The sequence below is a fragment of the Ochotona princeps genome, chromosome 7 (assembly GCF_030435755.1).
Source record: "Ochotona princeps isolate mOchPri1 chromosome 7, mOchPri1.hap1, whole genome shotgun sequence".
Lineage (NCBI taxonomy): Eukaryota > Metazoa > Chordata > Mammalia > Lagomorpha > Ochotonidae > Ochotona > Ochotona princeps.
The window spans coordinates 64,542,814-64,563,622 of NC_080838.1; the positions used below are offsets into that span (position 1 = coordinate 64,542,814).

The following is a 20,809-nucleotide window of genomic DNA, read 5'->3' on the forward strand; positions in this document are numbered from 1 at the left end:
CCTCTTCCCCCAGATACAGGAAGGAAAAAAAGAGAATGTAGAAATAATGGTCTTACCCACCATCCTCTAGCCCTTGACCCTTTGCACCCTAATCAACTATGTAAAAATCATCAAAAATAAAAAAAATAAATAAAATAGTCACTACTTCAGTAAAAAAAATCTGAGGCAGAACATAAGATCGAAGTCAACAGCCTTTCAATAGAGAAAACATTATACAAAAAAATGTATTTTATAAAGACACTATATATAATTTTATTTTATAAAAATACTAATTAAAATGTATTAGTCAGGTTCTACTATGTACCTGCTGCATAACAAACAACCACCAAATCTCAATAGTTTAAAACAAATGAATAAAAATTAGTTCTGCCTCACAAATCTGCAGGTAAGCAACAGATGAGCTGAACTCAATTAGGCTCAGCCTGGCTATTATTCAGGTTTGTTTCTTGTGTCTCTGCGCTGTGTCTCTGTCCCTGGGCCCCAGTAAAAAAGAGCATTGGCTAACTTTGGAATATTCTTTTCATAGCAGACGGCAGGAGCAAGAGAGAGTCCAATGGAAACTTGCCATGTGTCTTAAAGCCTTGGCTTAGAGCTGGAATAGTGTCAGTTCTGAGAAAAACAGCAATAGTAACTCATAAAATTCAAGTTTATAATGCACATCTTTTTCCAAAATGCCTGGCAATGCCCCTACTGCACCAAGATAATCCATATTTTAATATCTAAAGTAGCATAGGCGTTTCTTTTAACTAATTTGGCTTTTATAATCACATTGAGAAATCTTTGAGGTATCTACTTTGAATCATCTTTCTCATGTTGCAATTTGATTATTGAACATGACTTGAGTTTTACTTCATTAACAGCACCATTTGTTCTTATTAACACTCCAGAGACAAAGGACATCTAGAAAGCAAAACACAGAACTCCAAGTACTATGTATTCGTGAACTGGAATTAAAAGTTCCTAAGCAGTAGGGTTCTGGATACCAAGAATAGCTTAGCTGTTCCCTAGACTTCTTCCAAGTCCCATGTGTTTGCTTAGTTAACACACTAATTTTTTTTTTTTACTACTGCCAACATTTGCAAAGTCAAAATAGCTGTGGAGGAACAAGCTGTTCTGCCTCATGTCTCATCAACATTCTGTGCTCAGTGTATCAAAACACAGAGCATACAGAGTGAATGCAACAACCCTTCAAAAAGTTCCCTAGCGGGATTGTCTTCCTGAGGAATCATCCACAGCTGCCTACTTAAAGCAACAGAAGAAAGGTGGGTCTGCTACTCAAACACAAATGAAATCACAGCAAGCAAGTATGAATGAAACAGTCATTTGTCACTTGAAAAATAAAAGTATTATGCAGGCTTGTGTAAACTAATATTAAGATTACAACTGGGAAAGAAGTTTTCTTTATCAAAGAATCACTTTAAATTATTATAGTAGTTATGTCCTAGGTTAAAAAAAGAATAGAAGTCATTAAATTAATAAATTATTATAGTAGTTATGTCCTAGGTTCAAAAGGAATAAAATTCACTGATTTAGTAAAATGCATAGAATTAATAAATTCTAAGCCAAATCTCCTTAGCAGAGGGAAGGACTCTTATTTCAAACAGTCACTGCATTGTAGTGGTCTCATGTCAAGGATATAAGATGGGTATATTTGATGAAAACTAAGAGGTAAAGTTGATAGAATGATCAAAGCCACTTCCCTTCACATCACAGATCAACTAATGACAGTAAATAAACTGTTAGTCCACATTTGAACAAATGTATGTACCAAACTGAATGATCAATTTATATGCACTATCTTATTCATGATCTTGTAATTAAATATACACTCAGAATGAGACAATTTCTATGTGCATGGTTGTATGTTTAAATGATGATATTTCACTTAATGTAACAGTTCACAATAGAAATTAGGTTAGTAATGGACGTAATACTTATTTATTACAACTATGGTAACATACAGATGAGTGGCTGTAACAACAGCCAAAGACAATATTTGCCAAAAAGAGGTATTTCTAGCAAAATTCTTGCAAGAAGTTTCTGCCTTTCCAAGACAGAAAAAAAATATCAACATGAGCAAATCCACCCATCCTTTTTTATCATTGTTTCTGTCTGCATCTTTAAGGGTTTTTTCTAAGTATTCTTTCCTATTGATTGCAAAAGACAGCATGGAAAAATAGCACATATCCTTCTTTCAAGTTAAACGCTAAAACAAAAATCAAGAGCTTAGAGTATGAACTAAAATAATGTCCATCTAAAATTTGAGCAATTGTGGACTGAGAAGGGACGCTCTGAGGGTGTAGGCTATCCTTGCAACAAAAAGACCAACTTGGAGTGTATTACAAGGACTGTTGTTTACTACGGAATTTACAGAACAGAATTATGTATTTCACAGCCTGGAACAGAACCATGTGAGTAAAACAGAGATTCAATAAGCTAGTGATAAGCCTGTGCATCTCTTACTTTGAAATAGTACATTTATATTTTAGCAACAAAGTATTATTACTCAACATTAAAAACTTCAGATTGAGTAAAACAGAATGCATACTTTTATTTCAAGTTTGCTGTTTAACTTGTAACATGATTGCATTAGAGTAAAAGGCTAAGCTGTTTTGCATTTTAAAAGAATATTCATTTGAAAAAAATTAAAATTTGCAACTCCAAGTCAAATAACATGCTACTGCATATGATAGTCTCCATTACACAGTTATTGTACATCCCCTTAAATGAAAATCCACAAAACAAAACCAACAACAGAAAGAAAAAAGAAATTTACAAAGCCATAAAATTACAAAAGTAACATGCTACTGAATAACTATTGTGCTGCCAAAGAAATGATAAAAGAAAATCAAGAACCTTAAGAAAATGATACTACTGTATGATCTATGCGTCAATGAAGAATTTAATGAGAAATAAAGCATTTTGAAGAAACAAAACTAAAAACAAACATTAAAATTCTATTTTTCTTCCTGTTGTTGATTTTGTTTTGCGGTTTTTCATTTAAGGGAATGTATAATAACCATGTAATAGAAACAGTCATAACCAGATCTGAGGATACAATGCAGTGTGCATCTCTACTTACAGATCAAACATGGACTCCCAATGAAACTGTTAAATATATCTTGACAATAGGATGCTGGACTCTCTGCCATTGTCCATGCCCGCATTGATGGACATTATGACTATTTATGAAGAACTGTACTATAGTAATGATATAGGGGAACTCAGTGGGGCAGGGAATTTGGGAGGCAATAAGGAACATTCTAGGAACTATGGAACTGTATCATCAAATGACAATAATAAAATGGGAAAAAAGAACATTTATTTGAAAGTCAGAATTACACAGACAGGGAGAGACAGAAATAGAGATCTTCCATCCACTGATCCATAGCCAGAGCTGGACTGGGCCAAAGGCAGAAGCTTCTTCTGGGTCTGCCACGTGGGTGGCAGGGGCCCAACCACCTGGGTCATGTTCCACTGCTTTCCCTGTCATATGAGCAGGGATGTGAATCAGAAGTGGAACTGAAACTTGAAGAGGTGCCCATATGGTATGCCAGCATAGCAGGCAGCAGTTTTACACACTATGCTACAACACCAGCCCCAAGGGCAACTTGCAATAATAAAGACACCCAAACACTAACAAAAAATAGGAGCGGGACCCGGTATGATAGCCTAGTGGCTAAATCCTCACCTTGCTTAAGCTAGGATCCCACAAGGGTGCTGGTTCATCTCCCAGCTGCTCCAGTTCCCTTCCAGCTCCCTGCTTGTGGACTGAGAAGGCAGTAAAGGATGGTGCTTGGAACCCTGCACCAGAGTGGGAGGTCTGGAGAAAGGTCCTGGCTCCTGGCTTCAGATCAGCTCAGCTCTGCCCATTGCAGCCACTAGGCCAGCAGACAGAAGATCTTCCTCTCTCTCTCCTTCTCTCTCTAAATCTTTCTAATAATAAATAAATAAATCTTAAAAAAAGATAGGAGTGGGCATTTGGCAGACTGGTTAACAATGCGGCTGCCTGTGTCCCATACTGGAGTGCCAGCTCCATGCACGATTCCAGCATCCTCCTAGTGCACACCCGAGGAGGCATCAAGTGGGATAGCCCACTAGCTGGGTTCCTTCCACCTCTGTGTGAGACCTGCATTTACTGTCTAATTCTGCAGCATGTAGAGCATTAACTAGCATTTGATAGCTATCTGCCTCTCAAATACATAAAAAAATTGTAGTAAACATTTTTAAAGAGCATATTGGGCTTGTGTTTCTTCTCAAACAAATCCAAGTGAACATTCAGTGTGATAAAGCAGATTTCCTTCCCTTTTATTTCACTTTCCTTTCAAGGACTCTCGGGCACCTGCATGGTGAGAGCTGAATCACCAGAGATTGCAGCTGCCGGAAAACAGAAAGTATAAAAGAGGCACCACTGCTATCATCACGCTTGGAATCCGTATGACCACCAACTGGGTCCGTTGAAACAACAGAAATTACCCTCCCTCAGTGCTACAGGCTGCAGTACAAAATCAAGATGTCAGGAAGGAATGTTCTCTCCAAAGCCTCTTGAGAAAAGAAAAATTTTTTTTTGGTTCTTCTAACTTCTGATACTTGCCAGCAATAATTTGTGCCTTGAACTTAACAGCTGAGGTTTTGCAGTCTACACCTCTGTTTGCATATGACTCTCTCTTTTCTCTTCGTGTCCAAATGACCCCAATTCTCATTAGGATCCATGTATTCTACTATAACTTCATGTAAATGGATCACATCTGCAAAGGACCGCCACCCTTTCAAACAAATTACATTCACAGATTCTAAGCAGATGTGAGCTTGCCTAGAAGTAACCCAATACAGCTCATAATGGAAGTTAAGCAATCTTTAGACACAAATGTGTATTTTTCATCTACCTGACGAAATTTGTACCAGTGCTAGGCAATGAAGACAAAAAAAGACTGACAATGTCAGTAACGATCCCGAAATGGTATATCACAGTAGTTCTTTAAGCCATATCTCCTCTATGATTCTGAAAAGAAGATTCTTACTTCAGCTGTCTCATGACATGTGCTACACCAGCCACTTGCTGTACGGAAAATCGCTGACACATGTAGCAGGTACTTAAAACTTCAAAAAAAAAATAACTAATTGCACTCAAAATAAAAAGAAAACACTATGAAAGAACTAAACACATTTACAAGTAGAAATCCTCAAGGGAGACTTGTCTTGCAAAACTGAGCACAGCCCAGTACTGACACCAAAGACAGCACTCATGCTTACCACCTGACAGTCTGAGCAAGGCAGAAGAGGCAAAGGTCAAGGTGAATACAATGATCCCATCAAATGATCTCAATGAACATAAAAGCTCATATAATTCAATAGTGAAACTCAAAATATGCTTACATTTATAGAAATTTGCATTTCCTTCTATTGTGTTTTATTCACAGCATTAAGACAGTCACCCAACATAAGAGAACATCAGTAACACACCAAGATAAATATGATGTGGGAAATTCTGAGGGAAAAAGCAGACAGCTTGTTATAGTATTCAACCTGTCATTGTAAAAGTAAGTCTATTTTCAGTTTGGAGGAGGATCATAAAGAGGATAAAACTGAAGAACACAGAGGTACCATCCTCCCTCCCATGAGGCATACTGAGTTGCACTGACCAAAAGTGACTAAACCAACCACCCCTGGGTGAGGAGCATGACAAAGGCTGGCATGTCACTGTGCTCTCTCAGTACCAGAATTACCACATCCACCATCAGACATATCCTTCTCTACAGGCAGCCACAGACCATGTAGAGCAGATGCGTGTGAGGCAGTCACTGCACACTGGTTACCACCTTGTCAGAGTTCACTAAGATGGAACATCACACAAACACATGTTCCACAAGGCAGATTTACAACCTATAGATAGGAAGCAAGGGACAACAGAAGCTGAGGATTCCGGCAAGCCAATCCCCAAGGTTCAGGAGAGCTGCCAGCGCTGATGGGGTCTTTTCTGCATGTGCCTGACTTGCGCAGCAGCTGGGGCATCCCATGAGGGCAACAACACAGAGCCAATGCACTGAAGGGCATCCTGTCTCTCATCAGGCCTGCAGCAGTGCCTGAGATGTTCGAGTCAGTTCCTCCTCTCAGGATCCCCAGCACATTCTGTCATTGCTGAGCACTACAAGTGCAAAAAGGGCAAAAACCAGGTTGCTGTCCTAGAATTTGGTATGTCATATTTATGATGTGCTTGGGCTCTTCTCCGTAATGGTAAAAGTGGTAAAGTATGGAGATCGGGGGGGGGGGGGAAATATCAGCCAAGAGAGGCAAGAGAAAGGACAGTGTAGGGAGCACTGCTGCTTGGCGGTGACCGTCAATCCCAGCAACGAGCTGGGAGGCAGGAGCCAGCCCTGCTGGATTAATGTGTCATTGAATAAGAGTCTTTCAGTCGTCTTAGAACTTTTCTTCTCTCCTTACTTCAGCCCTGATCATGCATTGCATTTTTCTAATCCCATGGGATTTTCACCCTAAACGGCCAAGGAGTATTTAAAAATCTAAACTTTGAGGTTGATAGAGACCATGCTATTTGTGAAAGCCTAGAAATGATTCTGATAATGTTTAAGACAAATGATCCTTTGAAGCACACTTACGTAAAAATCCTCAATCATACTCACCCTTTATTCTGTGTTAATCCATCAGTCCAGTGGATTGTTGAAAAATGTGACAAATTGAATCAGTTTTTAATACATCCAAACATAACATCCAGATCAGTTATAACAGTCTAGTTGCTTGATTATCCAGGTGTACCCTTAGCACACTGAAGTATTAACTAAGTGGTAACTTAAGCTCCTACTCATAAGAAGAAATATTATCACATGATGTATTCACTTATCCATCGATCCAGCAAGCCAAAATATCAATAATATTTATTCACTACTTATCATAAGTGAGATAGTGTATTAAGCAATTAGTTACATCGAAAAGAAAAGAAACTATCCATGTTTTCATGAAATTGATACTGGACAGTGGTTTTTTAGTGAACACACCATCAGGAAAAAAACAAAACCTAGACACACAGACCTAATACTATGAAAGTCCCAATTTCCTAAGTAAGCAAGCCCTAACAAAATAAAGCAATGTTTATTCATAAGTAGTAAAAAAAAATAGTAAAAAAAACATAATTAGTAAAAACAATAATGCCAGTATTTCGATATAGTGCGTATAAACATCAGAAAAAAAAGCACACAAAGCTTAAAGTTAAAGAGATGCAATGAAAATCAATAGTTCTGAGTAAAAGAAAGGCAGCAGCAGCATTGGAGAAAGTGTGCAGGAAGGCCAGTCACTGCCCTCTTGCCAGGGTACTCCTACTGTGAGTCCAACAGACACATCAGGACTCCACTGTCGTCCCATTTTCAGCTTACTCCAAATTGCCTTGTCCCATTAACATGACTAGAGTGTACAACTTCAAATTTTGAGAATTAAGAAGATAATGTAAGCTAGTCCTTCACATATGATTTAAAATCCAAACTTCAGGGACAGGAACAAAGTTTCGCTTTGGAAGGATCCAAGACCCCATTAGTTTTAAATTTATATGGAGATTTTAAAAAAATTACTTTGGGAGACTGACTGAAGCTTAAGTAAAAAAAAAAAAACTGTTACCCACAAATTCTATTTTTTCAATCATTACTTAACAAGGAAAAGCCAAATTCTACCACAGTATTGGCAACTATCTTTTCATCACTGAAAAGAATGATCTTATCATTGACAGATGCTAAGACTCAGTGGTTTGAATCACACCATGTGTTACAAATTAAAATGACTAAAATCACAATGATGCTAATCTGGAAAAGAACAGGAGAAAAATAATTATTGGGGGTTCCACAGCCAATATTTAAATGTAACCCCCAGACATTGGTCAATAAAAAAGCAACACATAATATTATCAATGAGATCATGAGCAATGTAGGTCCACTCCGTGCAAAGCTTTAAAAGGAAAACATATCTGCAATATTTTGCTTCTATTAAAAACAGAAACTCATGCATAGGAAATTATTTTTAAAACATGTATATGCATAAGGCAGTTAGAATAAGGAAAACCTTTAACTTCCTAGACATCATCTATGTCCTTAAGCTTCAATTTTCTAAGAAAAAATTACTTTTCTTCTAATGAGAAAAATATCTATTTATAACAAACAAGCCAGAAATTCTATCCAAAGAAATCACATTATAGTGTAATAGAGTAACGGAAAATATACTGAATTCAAAAAGACTTGAATTCAGAAACATTAATGGGACCACTCACCAGCTGTGAAATGGATTAATCATTAATATTGGTGCTGGTGCGGATAGCATTTGCTGGTATAGCAACAAGGTTCCAGCAACTGACTCCAAAGGACCTCTTAAATATACCCAAGTCCCCTGTGGAATGCTGCCTCTTGCATACATTTACTGTATCAGCATTGCCCCCTACCGACTGCATTATGCATTAAGTGTTCTCAATTTTTTCCCCTGGATTTAGGGCAATCCCACTAGACCACAGCATCCCTGAGTCCAGTCTGGCATCTATCTCAAAACTGCTACAACATCCAGGACAAGTCCTCTCATTCTCCTTGAGAGCACTGGAAGTATATATTTGAAAAACAGTCTGTATTGTCTTGCTGTCCTGCCTAAACCCATGCAGAGTGACTTTACAGTTAGCTAGCTTCTTGAAATATACTTCAGGTGTTAAGAACAGGGTCAACAGTTAGATATTAACATGAATTAAATTTGGCACTTAATGTCCAAAGTTATCTCACATTGTCCTATGGCCATAAGCTTATACACTCAGGTTAATACATGAAGAAATCACACGTGCTCTCTAAAGTTGCCTACCAATAAATATTTAGTTGATACTGACACATAAGGGCAGGTGTAGGAGGTGGGAATTTCATAATCCTTCATTCCATGCACATTTATCGAGAATACTATCTCCTAGGCATTGGGTTGGCCGCCAAGAATTCAAGCAAGGTGAAGACTACTTGTAAGAAGATGATAGGAGACCAAGGAACTAGAAAGCAAGGAAGCGAATGCTCTACATTCTGTGGCTGGCCCCACAGAATCACCCCTTCCTGGAAAACTGAGGGAATTCTTCACTGAGCAAGCACACTAGGTCAGCACGCAGGATGCTCTTGGCCAAGCAAAGATGGGATAAAGGGGGAATGGGCAGGGAAAGCCAGACACATAAGGCAGGGGGAGGCAAAGTTCAGCAAGAGCTCCTGAGAGTGCCACGCTTCATCTGGTAGAAATACACTGGAACTCAGGGGTCCCGGGAGGTACCAGTAGTGACCTTTACAAAATGCACTGGCATCCGAGGGATTTTCAGAGCTTCAGTGAAGAAAAGCTGAGAGGACAAACTTTATTTAGTTGATGAAAAAGAACGTGGGAGAGCACTGAAGATGTCCCCAAGTGGAAAGGGGCAACAGCCAAGGGCAGGACCAAGACCACACTTGTAATCTGTGGTCAGGGAAGTACTAGCTACTGAGAGCACTGGATTTCTTTCTTACGGTCCCAAACTTTAGGGTAAGAATCACTATGGCTTATTGTAAGTTCCTCAGAGTCCCCAATTCTTTGTCTGTTTTCCTCACACCCTATTGAATCAGAACCAGAATCAATAGGTCATGCTCTAAGCAGTTTTGTCATAGAGCTGTAGAAAGGAGTCTGGTGAGACAAATCCCAGAGCTCTGAGACATGAAGCCCCAAACGCTCCAATTGTGTTCCAGAAAACTAGGAGCTTCCACAGGCTGTGACATCCTGACTCACATGAGCTACACAAGAGCTAGGGAGGTCCTGCACACTTGTCCAGAAGCATAAGGCAAGTGATGCAGGTCCAAGGAGTGTCTTTACTGACACCATGGGATAGCAACGATGGAGATGCTACTTCAGGGCATGTTGTTAAAGAAATATTGCTCTTCCATCCTATACCTGCAAGTTCTTCATGGACTCTCCACTCTGGCTGCGGCCACAAAGAGAATTAGGCATGTGTGGCAGGAAGGCTGAAGACCCATGACTTCACCCAGGATCCATAACTTTGGCCAGACATCCATTTCTTCAAGTTTAAGCCCTCTGTAAGAAGGAAAGTCAGTCAGAAATGTGATGGAGAGCATAATCAAAGAAGAGGGACAAGCTATTAATCTTTTCTCTGAGCTGAAATTTGTCTTTCAAAAAACACTGTTTCAGTTTTCTAAGCAAAACAGTGTCACAGATTATATTCTATTGGGCTAAAGACACGGTTAAAGTTGAAGTCATTCCAAGTACGGGAACTTATTCAGAAATTTTTCTATTTACTCTTTTAAAGTTTTAACTTTCTCAAGAGATTGCTAGTTCATATTTTGTAAGATTCACTTATATATAGACAATAAGTTGATTTTCTTTTATAGATTGTCATGTATCAACCTTAAGAGCACTCATTTCCCATCCCTATCAAGATTCAGTCATTGGTTCAAGGGCAAACATTCTGTGGAAGAACAGTGCCATCTGCAGGAACTTTATGTAACTACATGGGAAATCCACTGGAGTTCCTCCAAAGCTGCAGATTCTATACTCATTAAGTGGCCAGGCATACATTAACTCTTAACTAATTGCTGTTGTTGCTTGTGTGTGATGACAATGATGGTAATACATGCATTTGCATTGAATTTACTGATACTAAAAAATGAAAAATTCCACAGAATTAAAGGGTCCAGGTTCGGTTCAAATTTTTTAGATCATTCTCATTTTTCCAGATAGATGAGAATCTATTTTGTTTTAAAAGACCTTAAGTTGCCACAGTCATAACACAGCTGTGCAGACTTCAGCAGCATTAGGATCAGTTCAGGGAAACCTGGGTGTACAACCATTCCAATAAGCAGATACAGTATATCAACAAAGGCAGGGTAGGGAAAAATACACAGCATATGCAAAAATAATTGACAATTTTCATCAATCATAATTGAGATGGGTAGTGCAAATGTAACCTCATACTACTGTTTGTATAATGTGAGGTAAAAACTGTGATATTATAATTCAATCATATAAGAATTCTTAACAGGATTCTCAGCAAAATCTTGTGCTGCTGGCTTTAGTTGAAAATATTACTATGAATTCAGGTGGTATTTAATTTTGAAATATAACTATTAATACTGAGATGTATCCCTAGCATCCAGATTGTGGACATCTTGAAATACTATCTTTACCTTAAATGTATGCTTTCTTAGCTTTCTAGAATTGCTGTAAAAAATTATCACTACTTGCGGCCCGGCGGCGTGGCCTAGCGGCTAAAGTCCTCGCCTTGAAAGCCCCGGGATCCCACATAGGCGCCGGTTCTAATCCCGGCAGCTCCACTTCCCATCCAGCTCCCTGCTTGTGGCCTGGGAAAGCAGGAGAGGACGGCCCAAAGCATTGGGACACTGCACCTGCGTGGGAGACCCGGAAGAGGTTCCAGGTTCCCGGCTTCGGATCGGCGCGCACCGGCCCGTTGCGGCTCACTTGGGGAGTGAATCATCGGACGGAAGATCTTCCTCTCTGTCTCTCCTCTGTGTATATCTGGCTGTAATAAAATGAATAAATCTTTAAAAAAAAAATTATCACTACTTGATGGCTTAAGTCAACAGAAATCTTTTTTTTAGATTTATTAATTTGCTTGAAAGGCATTACAGATTGAGAAAGAGACACAAAGAGAGGTCTTCCATCTGACGGTTCACTCCTGAAATAGTCATGAGAGTCAAGGCCAGGCCAGTCTGAAGCCAGGAGCCAAAAGCTTCTTCTGGATCTCCCAAGTGGATAGCAGGGGCCCTGTCACCTGAGCCATCATCTGCTGCTTTCCTAGGAGCATTAACAGGGAGCTGGCACAGAGGTGGAACAGCTGGCACACACTGTTGCCCACGGGGGAACAGATGTCACAGGTGGCAGCTTTATTCATGACACCACAGTGGCAGCCACAAGTCAACAGAAATTTACTCTCTAACAGTTATGAGGCCTAGAAATCTGAAGGCAAGACATGGATAAATTTATGCTTTCCCTTAAAACTTCCTCCTTTTCATTTCCAAACTTGTGTTCAAGTATTCCATGGTTCCTTGCAGCATGACTCCAATCTTTGTCTCCATTTTCACACGGCCCTCTTTGTCTTCTCTTTAAAAAAAAATATTTATTTATTTGTATTGGAAAAGCAGATATACAGAGAGAAGGAGATACAGAGAGAGAAGATCTTCTGTCTGCTGGTTCACTCCCCAAGCAGCCACAACATCCTGAGCTGAACTGATCTGAAGTCAGGAGCCAGGAGCTTCTTCCCAGTCTCCCATGTGGGTACAGGGTCCCAAGGCTTTGGGCCATCCTTGATTTGCTTTGCCAGGCCACAAGCAGGGAGCTGAATGGGAAGTGGAGCAGCCAGGATTAGAACCAGCACCCATATGGGATCCCAGTGCATGCAAGGCAAGGACTTTAGCAACTAGGCTACCATACAATTCCTTCTTTGTCTTCTCTCTCTACAAGGACACATCATTGAGCCTGGGCTCCTGTAAAGTTAGGATGATTTTATTTCAAGATCATAAACTTAGCTACATCTTCAAAAAACCATTTTTCTAATATTGCATTCACATATTTCAAATGACCCTAATTTGGGGGGTATATCATTCAACCTACTACCAAAATTTTTATCAGCTCAAAACATAGCATACATTCACCACATGCCAAAGTCCCTCAAAATTCCGTTCCATTATAGCATCAGTTCTAAGCCTAAAGTCTCATCTAAGTATCATCAACAATATGGTCCCAAATCTTACTATCCAATCAGGTATGGGTGAAACTCTGAGTATGTTCCACCCTGGAATAAAATCTCTCTCCATCTGTAGACCTGTGAAACTAGAAAACATGATACTTGCTTCCAAAACACAAAGATGTGACAGGGATTAGATAGATATTCCAGTACGAAACAAGCTGCAAATGCAGAGAGCACACTGCTTTAGGTTTCAAGGCCTTCTAACCATCTTTGAGGCTTGGTGCTTTGTTCTCTGTCAGCTGTGCGGACCAGCCTGCTAGCTACTGTCTTTTTTAGGGCTCTGTTCGTCAGCTCAATCTCCCTTTCCTCAAAAGTTAATGCACATTTGCAGTCGGATAGCTCTATCATCCAGTTTCCTGCTCATAGAAGAAAAAAGTTCACTAGCCTTCCTTCGTCTATTTCCTCTATGACTTATTTAGTTCCAACCACTGATGTTTTTAATGCAACATTCTCAAAAAACATTGTAACCCTCCTGTGTATGCCACAAAAATCTGTGCCACTAGGTGGTCCTCCAGAGACCTCTCCTGGCCACTCCATCTCTATCCCAGGCTTCTGCTGAGAAGGCTGTATGTATCCATGCCATGTTTATAATCTTTTAAGCAAGAAGGTGCCCAGTCGTACTCTTCAGACTAGGACAGCTATAGATTTAGAATGGCATGGAGCAAAAAGGGAAGTTTTTTCTTTTTTTCTTTTAAACTGAGAGACTTAAAACATGTTCATGTACAAAAGGAAAAGAATTCATCAGAGAAAAGTAAGTGACATGAGGAGAACAAAAAGACCTTCAATAGTAAGTTTAACGTAACCATTTCTTCTGAGACAAGGAAAAGAAATAAGAAATGGGTTTTAAGTGTAAGTGAACTTGCTGATACAGCACTTGCAGCAGAAAGTTAAGGAAATCCCTTCTCGGGGATGTTTATTTTCTCTGTGAAACAGGAAGGAGGTAATTTGGTAGTTGAGATGCGAGTATAAAGTACCAGGTGAACATTTAAAATACCCAATGGTATGGAAAAGTGAACTTGTAGAATACCAATCCATGATATTTTATCATTTTCTTTAGCAATGTGGATGTAAAATTTAAGATGACATGGTAAACTGGCAAACTGTTTTATTTTCTTTCGTTACTTTTTCAAATAAGCTTAAGAGAGATGACTCCAAGATCTGTGACTTAACAAACTAAATAAATAGGGATGTAGGGATGGCAACAGATTCAGGAAAAAGATGAGTTCATGTTCAACATTTCAGGTTTCTACATCCAGATGCACAGAAAGAACAACTGGTATGAAAATACAGATTCTACAGTAATAACCTTGAAGCTAGTAATTGAAAGCACGAAAATAGAATTTTTAAAATTTGAAGAATCTTAAAAGACAAAGGATTTTAAGGCTCAGGCAAACATCAAAGGCCACTGGGATGGATAAGCTAGAGATATAAAAAGTACACATGGGGTGGTCCGAAAAGTAAAATGCAGAAGTGGTCAAAATGCCTGTGCTGCTGAAATCTTTAGAGAAGATTAAGCAAAGCAAGGATGATTCATCTTTTTTTTTTAAATGTCAAAAGCAACTGTGTGGCTCATACAATGAACTCAGTAAATGTGAACGCTATGTTGCTTTCATTCAAATACCTGAAAGTCTCACACCAACATTGTTAGAGTTGTAAAATGCAGCTACAGAAAGGATATATGATGCTAGCATAAATTTTCCTATACAGGAGCTGGCAAAGTGGCACAGAAGCTAGTCCTCTGTCTGTAGCACTGGCATCCCATACAGGTGCTGGTTCGTGTCCCAAATGCTCCACTTCCCTTCCAGCTCCCTGCTTGTGACCTAGGAAAGCAACGAAGGATGACACAAAGGTTGATAGAAGGTTTCCTGTGTCCATATGGGAAACTTGGAAGAAGCTCCTGGCTTCTGGCTTTGGATCAACTCAGTTCCGGCCATCTGTGATCACCTAGGAAGTGAGCCAGTAGATAGAAGATTTCATTTTCTCTCTCTCTCTCTCTCTCTCTGTAAATCTGCCTTTCAAATTAAAAAAAAAAAGAAAACGTTTCTTTTAAAAGAATTTTTATAAAAAAAAGTCTCTGCCAAAATAAATGTACTTTTGTTTATTTGCCAGGGAGGCAGACAGATCTTTCTATCTGCTGGTTTACTCCCACAAATGCCTGCAACAGCTGGGGCTGGGCTGGGTTGAAGTAAGGAGTCCAGAATCCAATGTGATTCTCTGATGCAGGTGATATGGACTCAGCCTTTTGAGCAATTATCTGCTACCTCCAAAGGTACATATCAGCAGGAAACTGGAAAAAAAGAGTGGAATTGGGATTTAAGCCCAGATCCCATGATAAAGGGATGCAGGCCTTCCAAGCAATGGAGGTTTAATTGCTTTACCAAATGTCTGCCTCTAAATGTGTATTACAATTTTTTTCCCACAAGCATTTCTGAATTACCCACACAGGAAGAAAGAAGAGAGGGAAGGGAGAAGCAGGACATTTCCTTTAGCCCAAACTCTTCACACAGCCTGTATCTCAATCTCACAGAACATCATGCTATAAAAGAAGGTACACAGGAATTTTTCCAAGCCTCATCTATCTGTGTAAGACAGATTGACTCAGAGAAACAGCAAGAATTCAGATTTCCCTAGTACTTGCTCCCATGTGACAATGCAAGACTTCCAACTCAATGAGAATTATCTCCCTACCGACCACCACTTCAACACCGTCTAAATCCCAGGATGAGTTTCACAGGTGCCCAGCAGAGAATGTGGCCATTTTTCCTTGACCTGTTACTGGGCAGTTTGGTTCTGCATCTTGATACTTCCAGAGATACCAAATCCCCATGCCAGATGCCTCTACTTGACCTCTCTTCCATCACCAGGCACAGGTGTCCCATAGGTGTCTCACCAGCTGTTGTTTTTCTACCATGCTGCTGAAGCTTCTATCAAGCACCATGACTAAACAGCTAGAGTCCCGAAGGCTCTGCAACTTCATGGTTATCCATGAAGAATGTGTTCTCTCACCTTTGTCCATTGTGTTCCAGACCTGAGTGAAACAGCTCTTTCCTTTCTTGTTTTTGTTTCCATAGATCACTTTCTCATTCTTGGATTCAGACATCAATTTTTGCCATATTTGTCTTTTCATATTTGTCTATCCATTTAATAATAGTTTTTATGGTGTGTGATGTCAAAAAATGCTTGATATAAAAGCTAAATCATAAGAATGAACCAGAGAACTGAAATGGGCTATTAATTATCACAACCATTTTGCAACAGCCATCTTGCAACAGGGTTCATGGGTATACTGTTGACAGTCAAGACCAGTCTCATTTTTTAGGTCTTTACTTTGGTGTCCTATCCATTAACATACCTCTGCTACTTTTTTCTGATCATCTCTGGGTATCCTTATACTTTAGATTTAAATACCATGTTACAGGTTCTCTCCTTACATCACAAGACCAAATTCCCAAGAAAGAAACGAATTGGCCAAACTAGCTCCATTGTTCTTGTGTCAAAATGTGTCAGTACATACCAGGGCTAGTGTTGTACCTTTGGGTCTACAGTGGCCACTCCTGGTGGTATCACCAAGAGAACTTGCTTCCAGGAGTTGTATTAGGGTCAGGAAGGCATTCTCAAGCCTGATCTTCCTATAGCAGGAGATGAGAATTCCTGTACCCAGTAATTTTCAACAAAGATAACGTTCCAAGCACATAGCAAGCTTCCAAATATTAGTTTAACTCTACAGCTTATTGTTTTGTTTATATGGCATTTAACTCCATTTCAGATAGAGCTCAATTCATCTTTTCAGGTTTATCTATTAATTTATTAATTTCTTCTTTCTTCAGGCTTATCTTTTAATTTACTTTTCCTGACCTCTTTGTAGCACCAGCCTTTATCGCGTACTAAGAATATGCCTGGCAGTTCTCCAAGAGTGTTACATGAAGTTACAGTTAATCTTCATAAGACAAACTGCTGTTATCACTACTTATCAATAATAAAATTGGCACAGAAAGGTCCAGTAACACGCAGAAGGCACACACAGCTAGTAAACAAACAGATTTTAAACTCAAGTTTAAATTCTCATATGGTTTCAAAGCCCAAGATCTAAATATCAAGCAATACTGTCTCTCAAAAAATCAACATTATTAACATAATAACAAATAATACATATTATGCGGGACTTTTGTCTCCTATCAGATCCTGGGGGGAAAAAACTGGTTGGAATGTCTTGGCATGCAATTACCTTGACTTGAAGGAGACTTAGAGGGCCTCAGAATCAGGGTCCCATCGACTCCCACCAGCATTTCCTCTCTCAGTTCTCCCTAAGCAGGCCAGAGCAACTTGGAATTTCGCTTCCTGGAGGTGGGTGACAAAAGCTAGAATCCCTTTCACAGAAGCAAGTCAGGAAATCTTAGTAGCTTTTTGATCTTCTGCTGGCTTTCCTTGGAAAGCAGTTATATGGGAATTTGCTGACCTATCTTGGCTGGAAAGGAGAACCCTTTCAGCCCAGGAGAACCCTGCCTACATCTGGAGATCATGGAGAATCCAAACCGAGAGGCCTTGCTGGGAACATCCCATAGTTTGTCTCCATTAGATCAAGTTCTTGTGTCCAGTCATCCCCACAACCGTCTTCTTCTTTGATCTCAGGTCTTTTTGTTTTGAAGATTTCATCATATAAAACTTCATTAACTTTAATAACTGTTCCTTTTTTTTTTTTTTTTTTTTTTGTAATGAGAATGTCAGCCATGCACCCAGTGACCAGTGAGGAAAAGATACTGTTTTTTCTGCCAAGGGCCAAAGGAGTCCAACTGAGGTCGGCCATCTTGGCATCGTGAACAAGCGCTTAAAAGACAAGACGTGGCAGAAGCCAAGCCACGTCTGCTCCGAGCACTGCCGCCGCCGCGCTCCACAGGTCCTGACGTGTTCCACTTGCCTTCTGATTCCGTTAAGTGGATTTTCTCGTTTCCCTTGATGTTTTTCGTCAGTCGGTGAATTACTGGATGTACTGGATGTACTGTTTCTATCACAGGTGAGATTTCCAGTCGTGGTCCAAGAACATACTCAAGAGTGGTAACGGGTTTGGGGAAGTGTTGGGGCTTTCTTCACACAATACTTGCAGCTCAAGAACAGGTTCCCTGTGCTCCTGGTTTGCTGGGCTTCCAGCCCCTCGTGGGGGTGGCCTCCGGCTCAGCAAACCTCCCAAGACCCTTCCAAGCCGGTGACTTCAGGAAGAAACCGACCTGAGGGGTGCTGGAGTATTTTTTCTTCCTGTGACTTTTTCCCTTTGATTTCTCAAGATGCAACGACTATTACTTTTCCTGAATCAGTGGAAAGCGGGGGAAACTCTACCTCGCAGGCGCCTGTCGGGTTCGGAGTTCTCGGCTCTCCTCAGCGCAGAGGAGAAACGCCCCGCGCCGCCGCACCGCGGCGCTCCAGCCGCTCGCGCCCTGACCGCGCGCCCAGGGGCGGGGCCGCGCAGCGCGCTGACGTCAGAGTGGGCAGCGACGCCACCGGGGCCGCGCGGCGTGGACGGCGGCGGCCGAGGGGCGAGCGGGGCCGGGCCTGGGCAGCCGCGGCGGCGGAGGACCTCGCGCAGCATCCGCGGGCTCCGGGGCGGGGGCTCCAGCGGCCAGGCCCCCTCCCCGGGGAGGCGGAGCCGGGAACGGCGGCGGCCGAGAAGGATGCATCAGAAGCTGCTCAAGAGCGCGCACTACATCGAGCTGGGCAGCTACCAGTACTGGCCGGTCCTGGTTCCCCGCGGCATCCGCCTCTACACCTACGAGCAGATCCCCGTGTCCCTAAAGGACAACCCTTACATCACCGACGGCTACCGGGCCTACCTGCCCTCCAGGCTGTGTATCAAAAGGTATAGTCTGGCCGCCCCCGCCCGGCGCGCCCCTTTCCCCTCGCCTACCTCCTTTATTCTGCCCGCCCTCCTTCCCCCGCTGTCCTCCGTGCCCATCTCTCCCCGTCCTTTCATCTCTCTGCCGCCCCTCGTCTGCCTCCAGCCCCACCAGGGTGCTTGATCCACGGAAGCATGTTGATAGTAACAGGGATCCTAATTACCGAGTCTCCTATGGCCGTCTGCTGCCTACAGAGCGCTGCCGCATCCTTCCTTGCCTCTGGTACCCGTTGGGATACATGTTGGAATCAACCCCACGCACAATGGCAGAGCCATGTTTGCCCGGCGTCTTCCTTAAGCTTTGTTTTTGGCCCAGCCCCGTGAGAATTCAGAAGCTTTCGGTTAGACATCAGTGTAATAGGAAACAAATTCACGTGGCCCTCCCTAGGTGTTGAGGAAGCCCTATTCTATTCATTTTTCAGAGACTTAGGGAACCCCTGCCAGGTGCCCAGCACTGACCCAGGTCCTGCAGAACACGCCAGGCGTGACCCTCGTTATGAAGCTGTTAAAGTGAAGCCAGGGTGACAGACTAAAGGAATAATGACACCATTACGTAATAGCCATTGTCGAAAATGCTGTAGCTAGAAGGGCCTGGAACAGAGCCATCCACCTGCACTACAGCATCCTAGAAACTTCTTCAGCATTCTAAACGTTTCAAACCAGAATCCCTCTTGAAAGCCCATGTTTTTTAAAACAAGGGGGAAACAAAGCAGAACTGAAAAATCACTCTTCCGGATTTTGAGAATAATATTTCGTTGAAACTTCCCATGTGGGAAAATACAGGATCCTGTAAAACAACAGATGGTGGTAATCCCATGTCACTCCAGCGGCTTACCCCAATACAGGAATATGGGTGTCTGAGTTGCTGAAGCAGCAACCACACACTGATTCTTGATCACCTTTCTAGCATGTTCTTTCCCTTTCCTTTGGTCCTGCCTTGAAAAGGACTCTGTGACGTCACTGTCCATCCCTCCTTTGCTCGAGCTGCTGGCCCACACGACTTGACAAGCTCAATCCCAGTTGCTGCTTTCTGGTGTCTCTCAAGTGTGAGTAATTACACAGAGAGTCAAAGCCAGGCCCTGCAAGGCTGTGCAACTCCCCAAGGATAGAGCAGTGAGTTGCATTCAATACTTTATACCCATTTAGAAATGATCTTATGCATCCTGATATAGGGTCCAAACCTCTTTCAATGACGAACGAAGAACAGTGCATTAGATTTGGGCCCTTGAATTTAAAAAGACTTGAGTGCTCAAATCTGCTACTAAACAGCTGTGGGACCTTCAGCCAAAGTTAACTTCTCAGAAACTTACGTCTCCATATTTGTAAAAACTAGGGTATTTTAGTCAGCTTCTTGACAAAAAAATGAAAATTCCCAGGATAGGTGCTATGGAAGGAATCAGATTTATGTAGATCACAGTCTGGAAGGCTCAGGTTCAAGGTGTGGTGGCCCCATTGGCTGCACTGAGGGTGGTGAAGACTTAAATCGCAGTGATGCAGCACTTGTGGGGGAAAGTCAGGTGGCTCCCAGGAAGCAGAGCACCTGGGCTCAGCTTTTAAAACCTGCTTAAACTTACTTCCGGTGAGAACTCTTGTCCAAGAGCATGCCCCCAGTGACTTAGGACCTCCCACTGGGCCCACCTTGTAAACAACAAAATCACTTTTTTTTTTGAGCCCTCTTAGTACCATTAACTTAAGACTTCAGGGTTTGCAGTGGTATGTAAATGCTAGAACCAAATCATGTTCAAACCATAGCAGCAGATGATGGCAGTACCTGCTTCAGGAGGTAGGAAGGGACGGGTGAGGTTATGTATGTAAAACACTGCACAAGGCCCAGTACTTAATAAGCACTTACAAACAGCAGTGATGTCAAGCAGTGATGAGGAGGAGGCGTTGAGCCTGGACAAGGTACAGAACGACCTTTCCTGTGACGGGGTAGACCGGCTGTGAGACGTTTTATGAAGTACGCTACCCACCATCTGGATCTCGCCTGGTCCCTCCTTTGCCCGCTTTTTACCATTCAAGAATGACTGAGACAAACTTTGGATGTGAGGAGAATGTTCTCTTGATTATACCAGTTGTGCCAAATCTCTTAGTAGGAAAAATTATGGAAAGATACTGCCTCTTGTTACAGTTAATCAGGTTATACAGGTTTTCACAAAATGAGAAGATTT

The 20,809-nt window shown here is 41.5% G+C and overlaps 1 protein-coding gene and 1 long non-coding RNA gene across 5 annotated transcripts in view; one reads left to right on the plus strand and one right to left on the minus strand.

Annotated features, from left to right (window-relative positions):
* LOC131480773 (uncharacterized) overlaps positions 1-17,452 on the minus strand; it is a 75,065-nt gene extending 57,613 nt beyond the window's left edge. The window contains exons 1-2 of the long non-coding RNA XR_009245807.1: positions 16,980-17,452; positions 9,925-10,065 (exon numbers count right to left, since the gene is read on the minus strand). This is a non-coding gene — a long non-coding RNA (uncharacterized LOC131480773). The remainder of the gene's footprint in view (positions 1-9,924; positions 10,066-16,979) is intronic.
* A 797-nt stretch (positions 17,453-18,249) lies between these two features.
* The window catches only part of PAQR3 (progestin and adipoQ receptor family member 3), a 29,172-nt gene continuing 26,612 nt past the window's right edge, over positions 18,250-20,809 (plus strand). For all 4 annotated transcript variants that reach the window (XM_058667170.1, XM_004590619.4, XM_058667168.1 and 1 more), the window contains exon 1: positions 18,250-18,602. In XM_058667170.1, the coding sequence (XP_058523153.1) occupies positions 18,418-18,602 (185 nt within the window). In that variant the 5' untranslated portion in view covers positions 18,250-18,417. The remainder of the gene's footprint in view (positions 18,603-20,809) is intronic.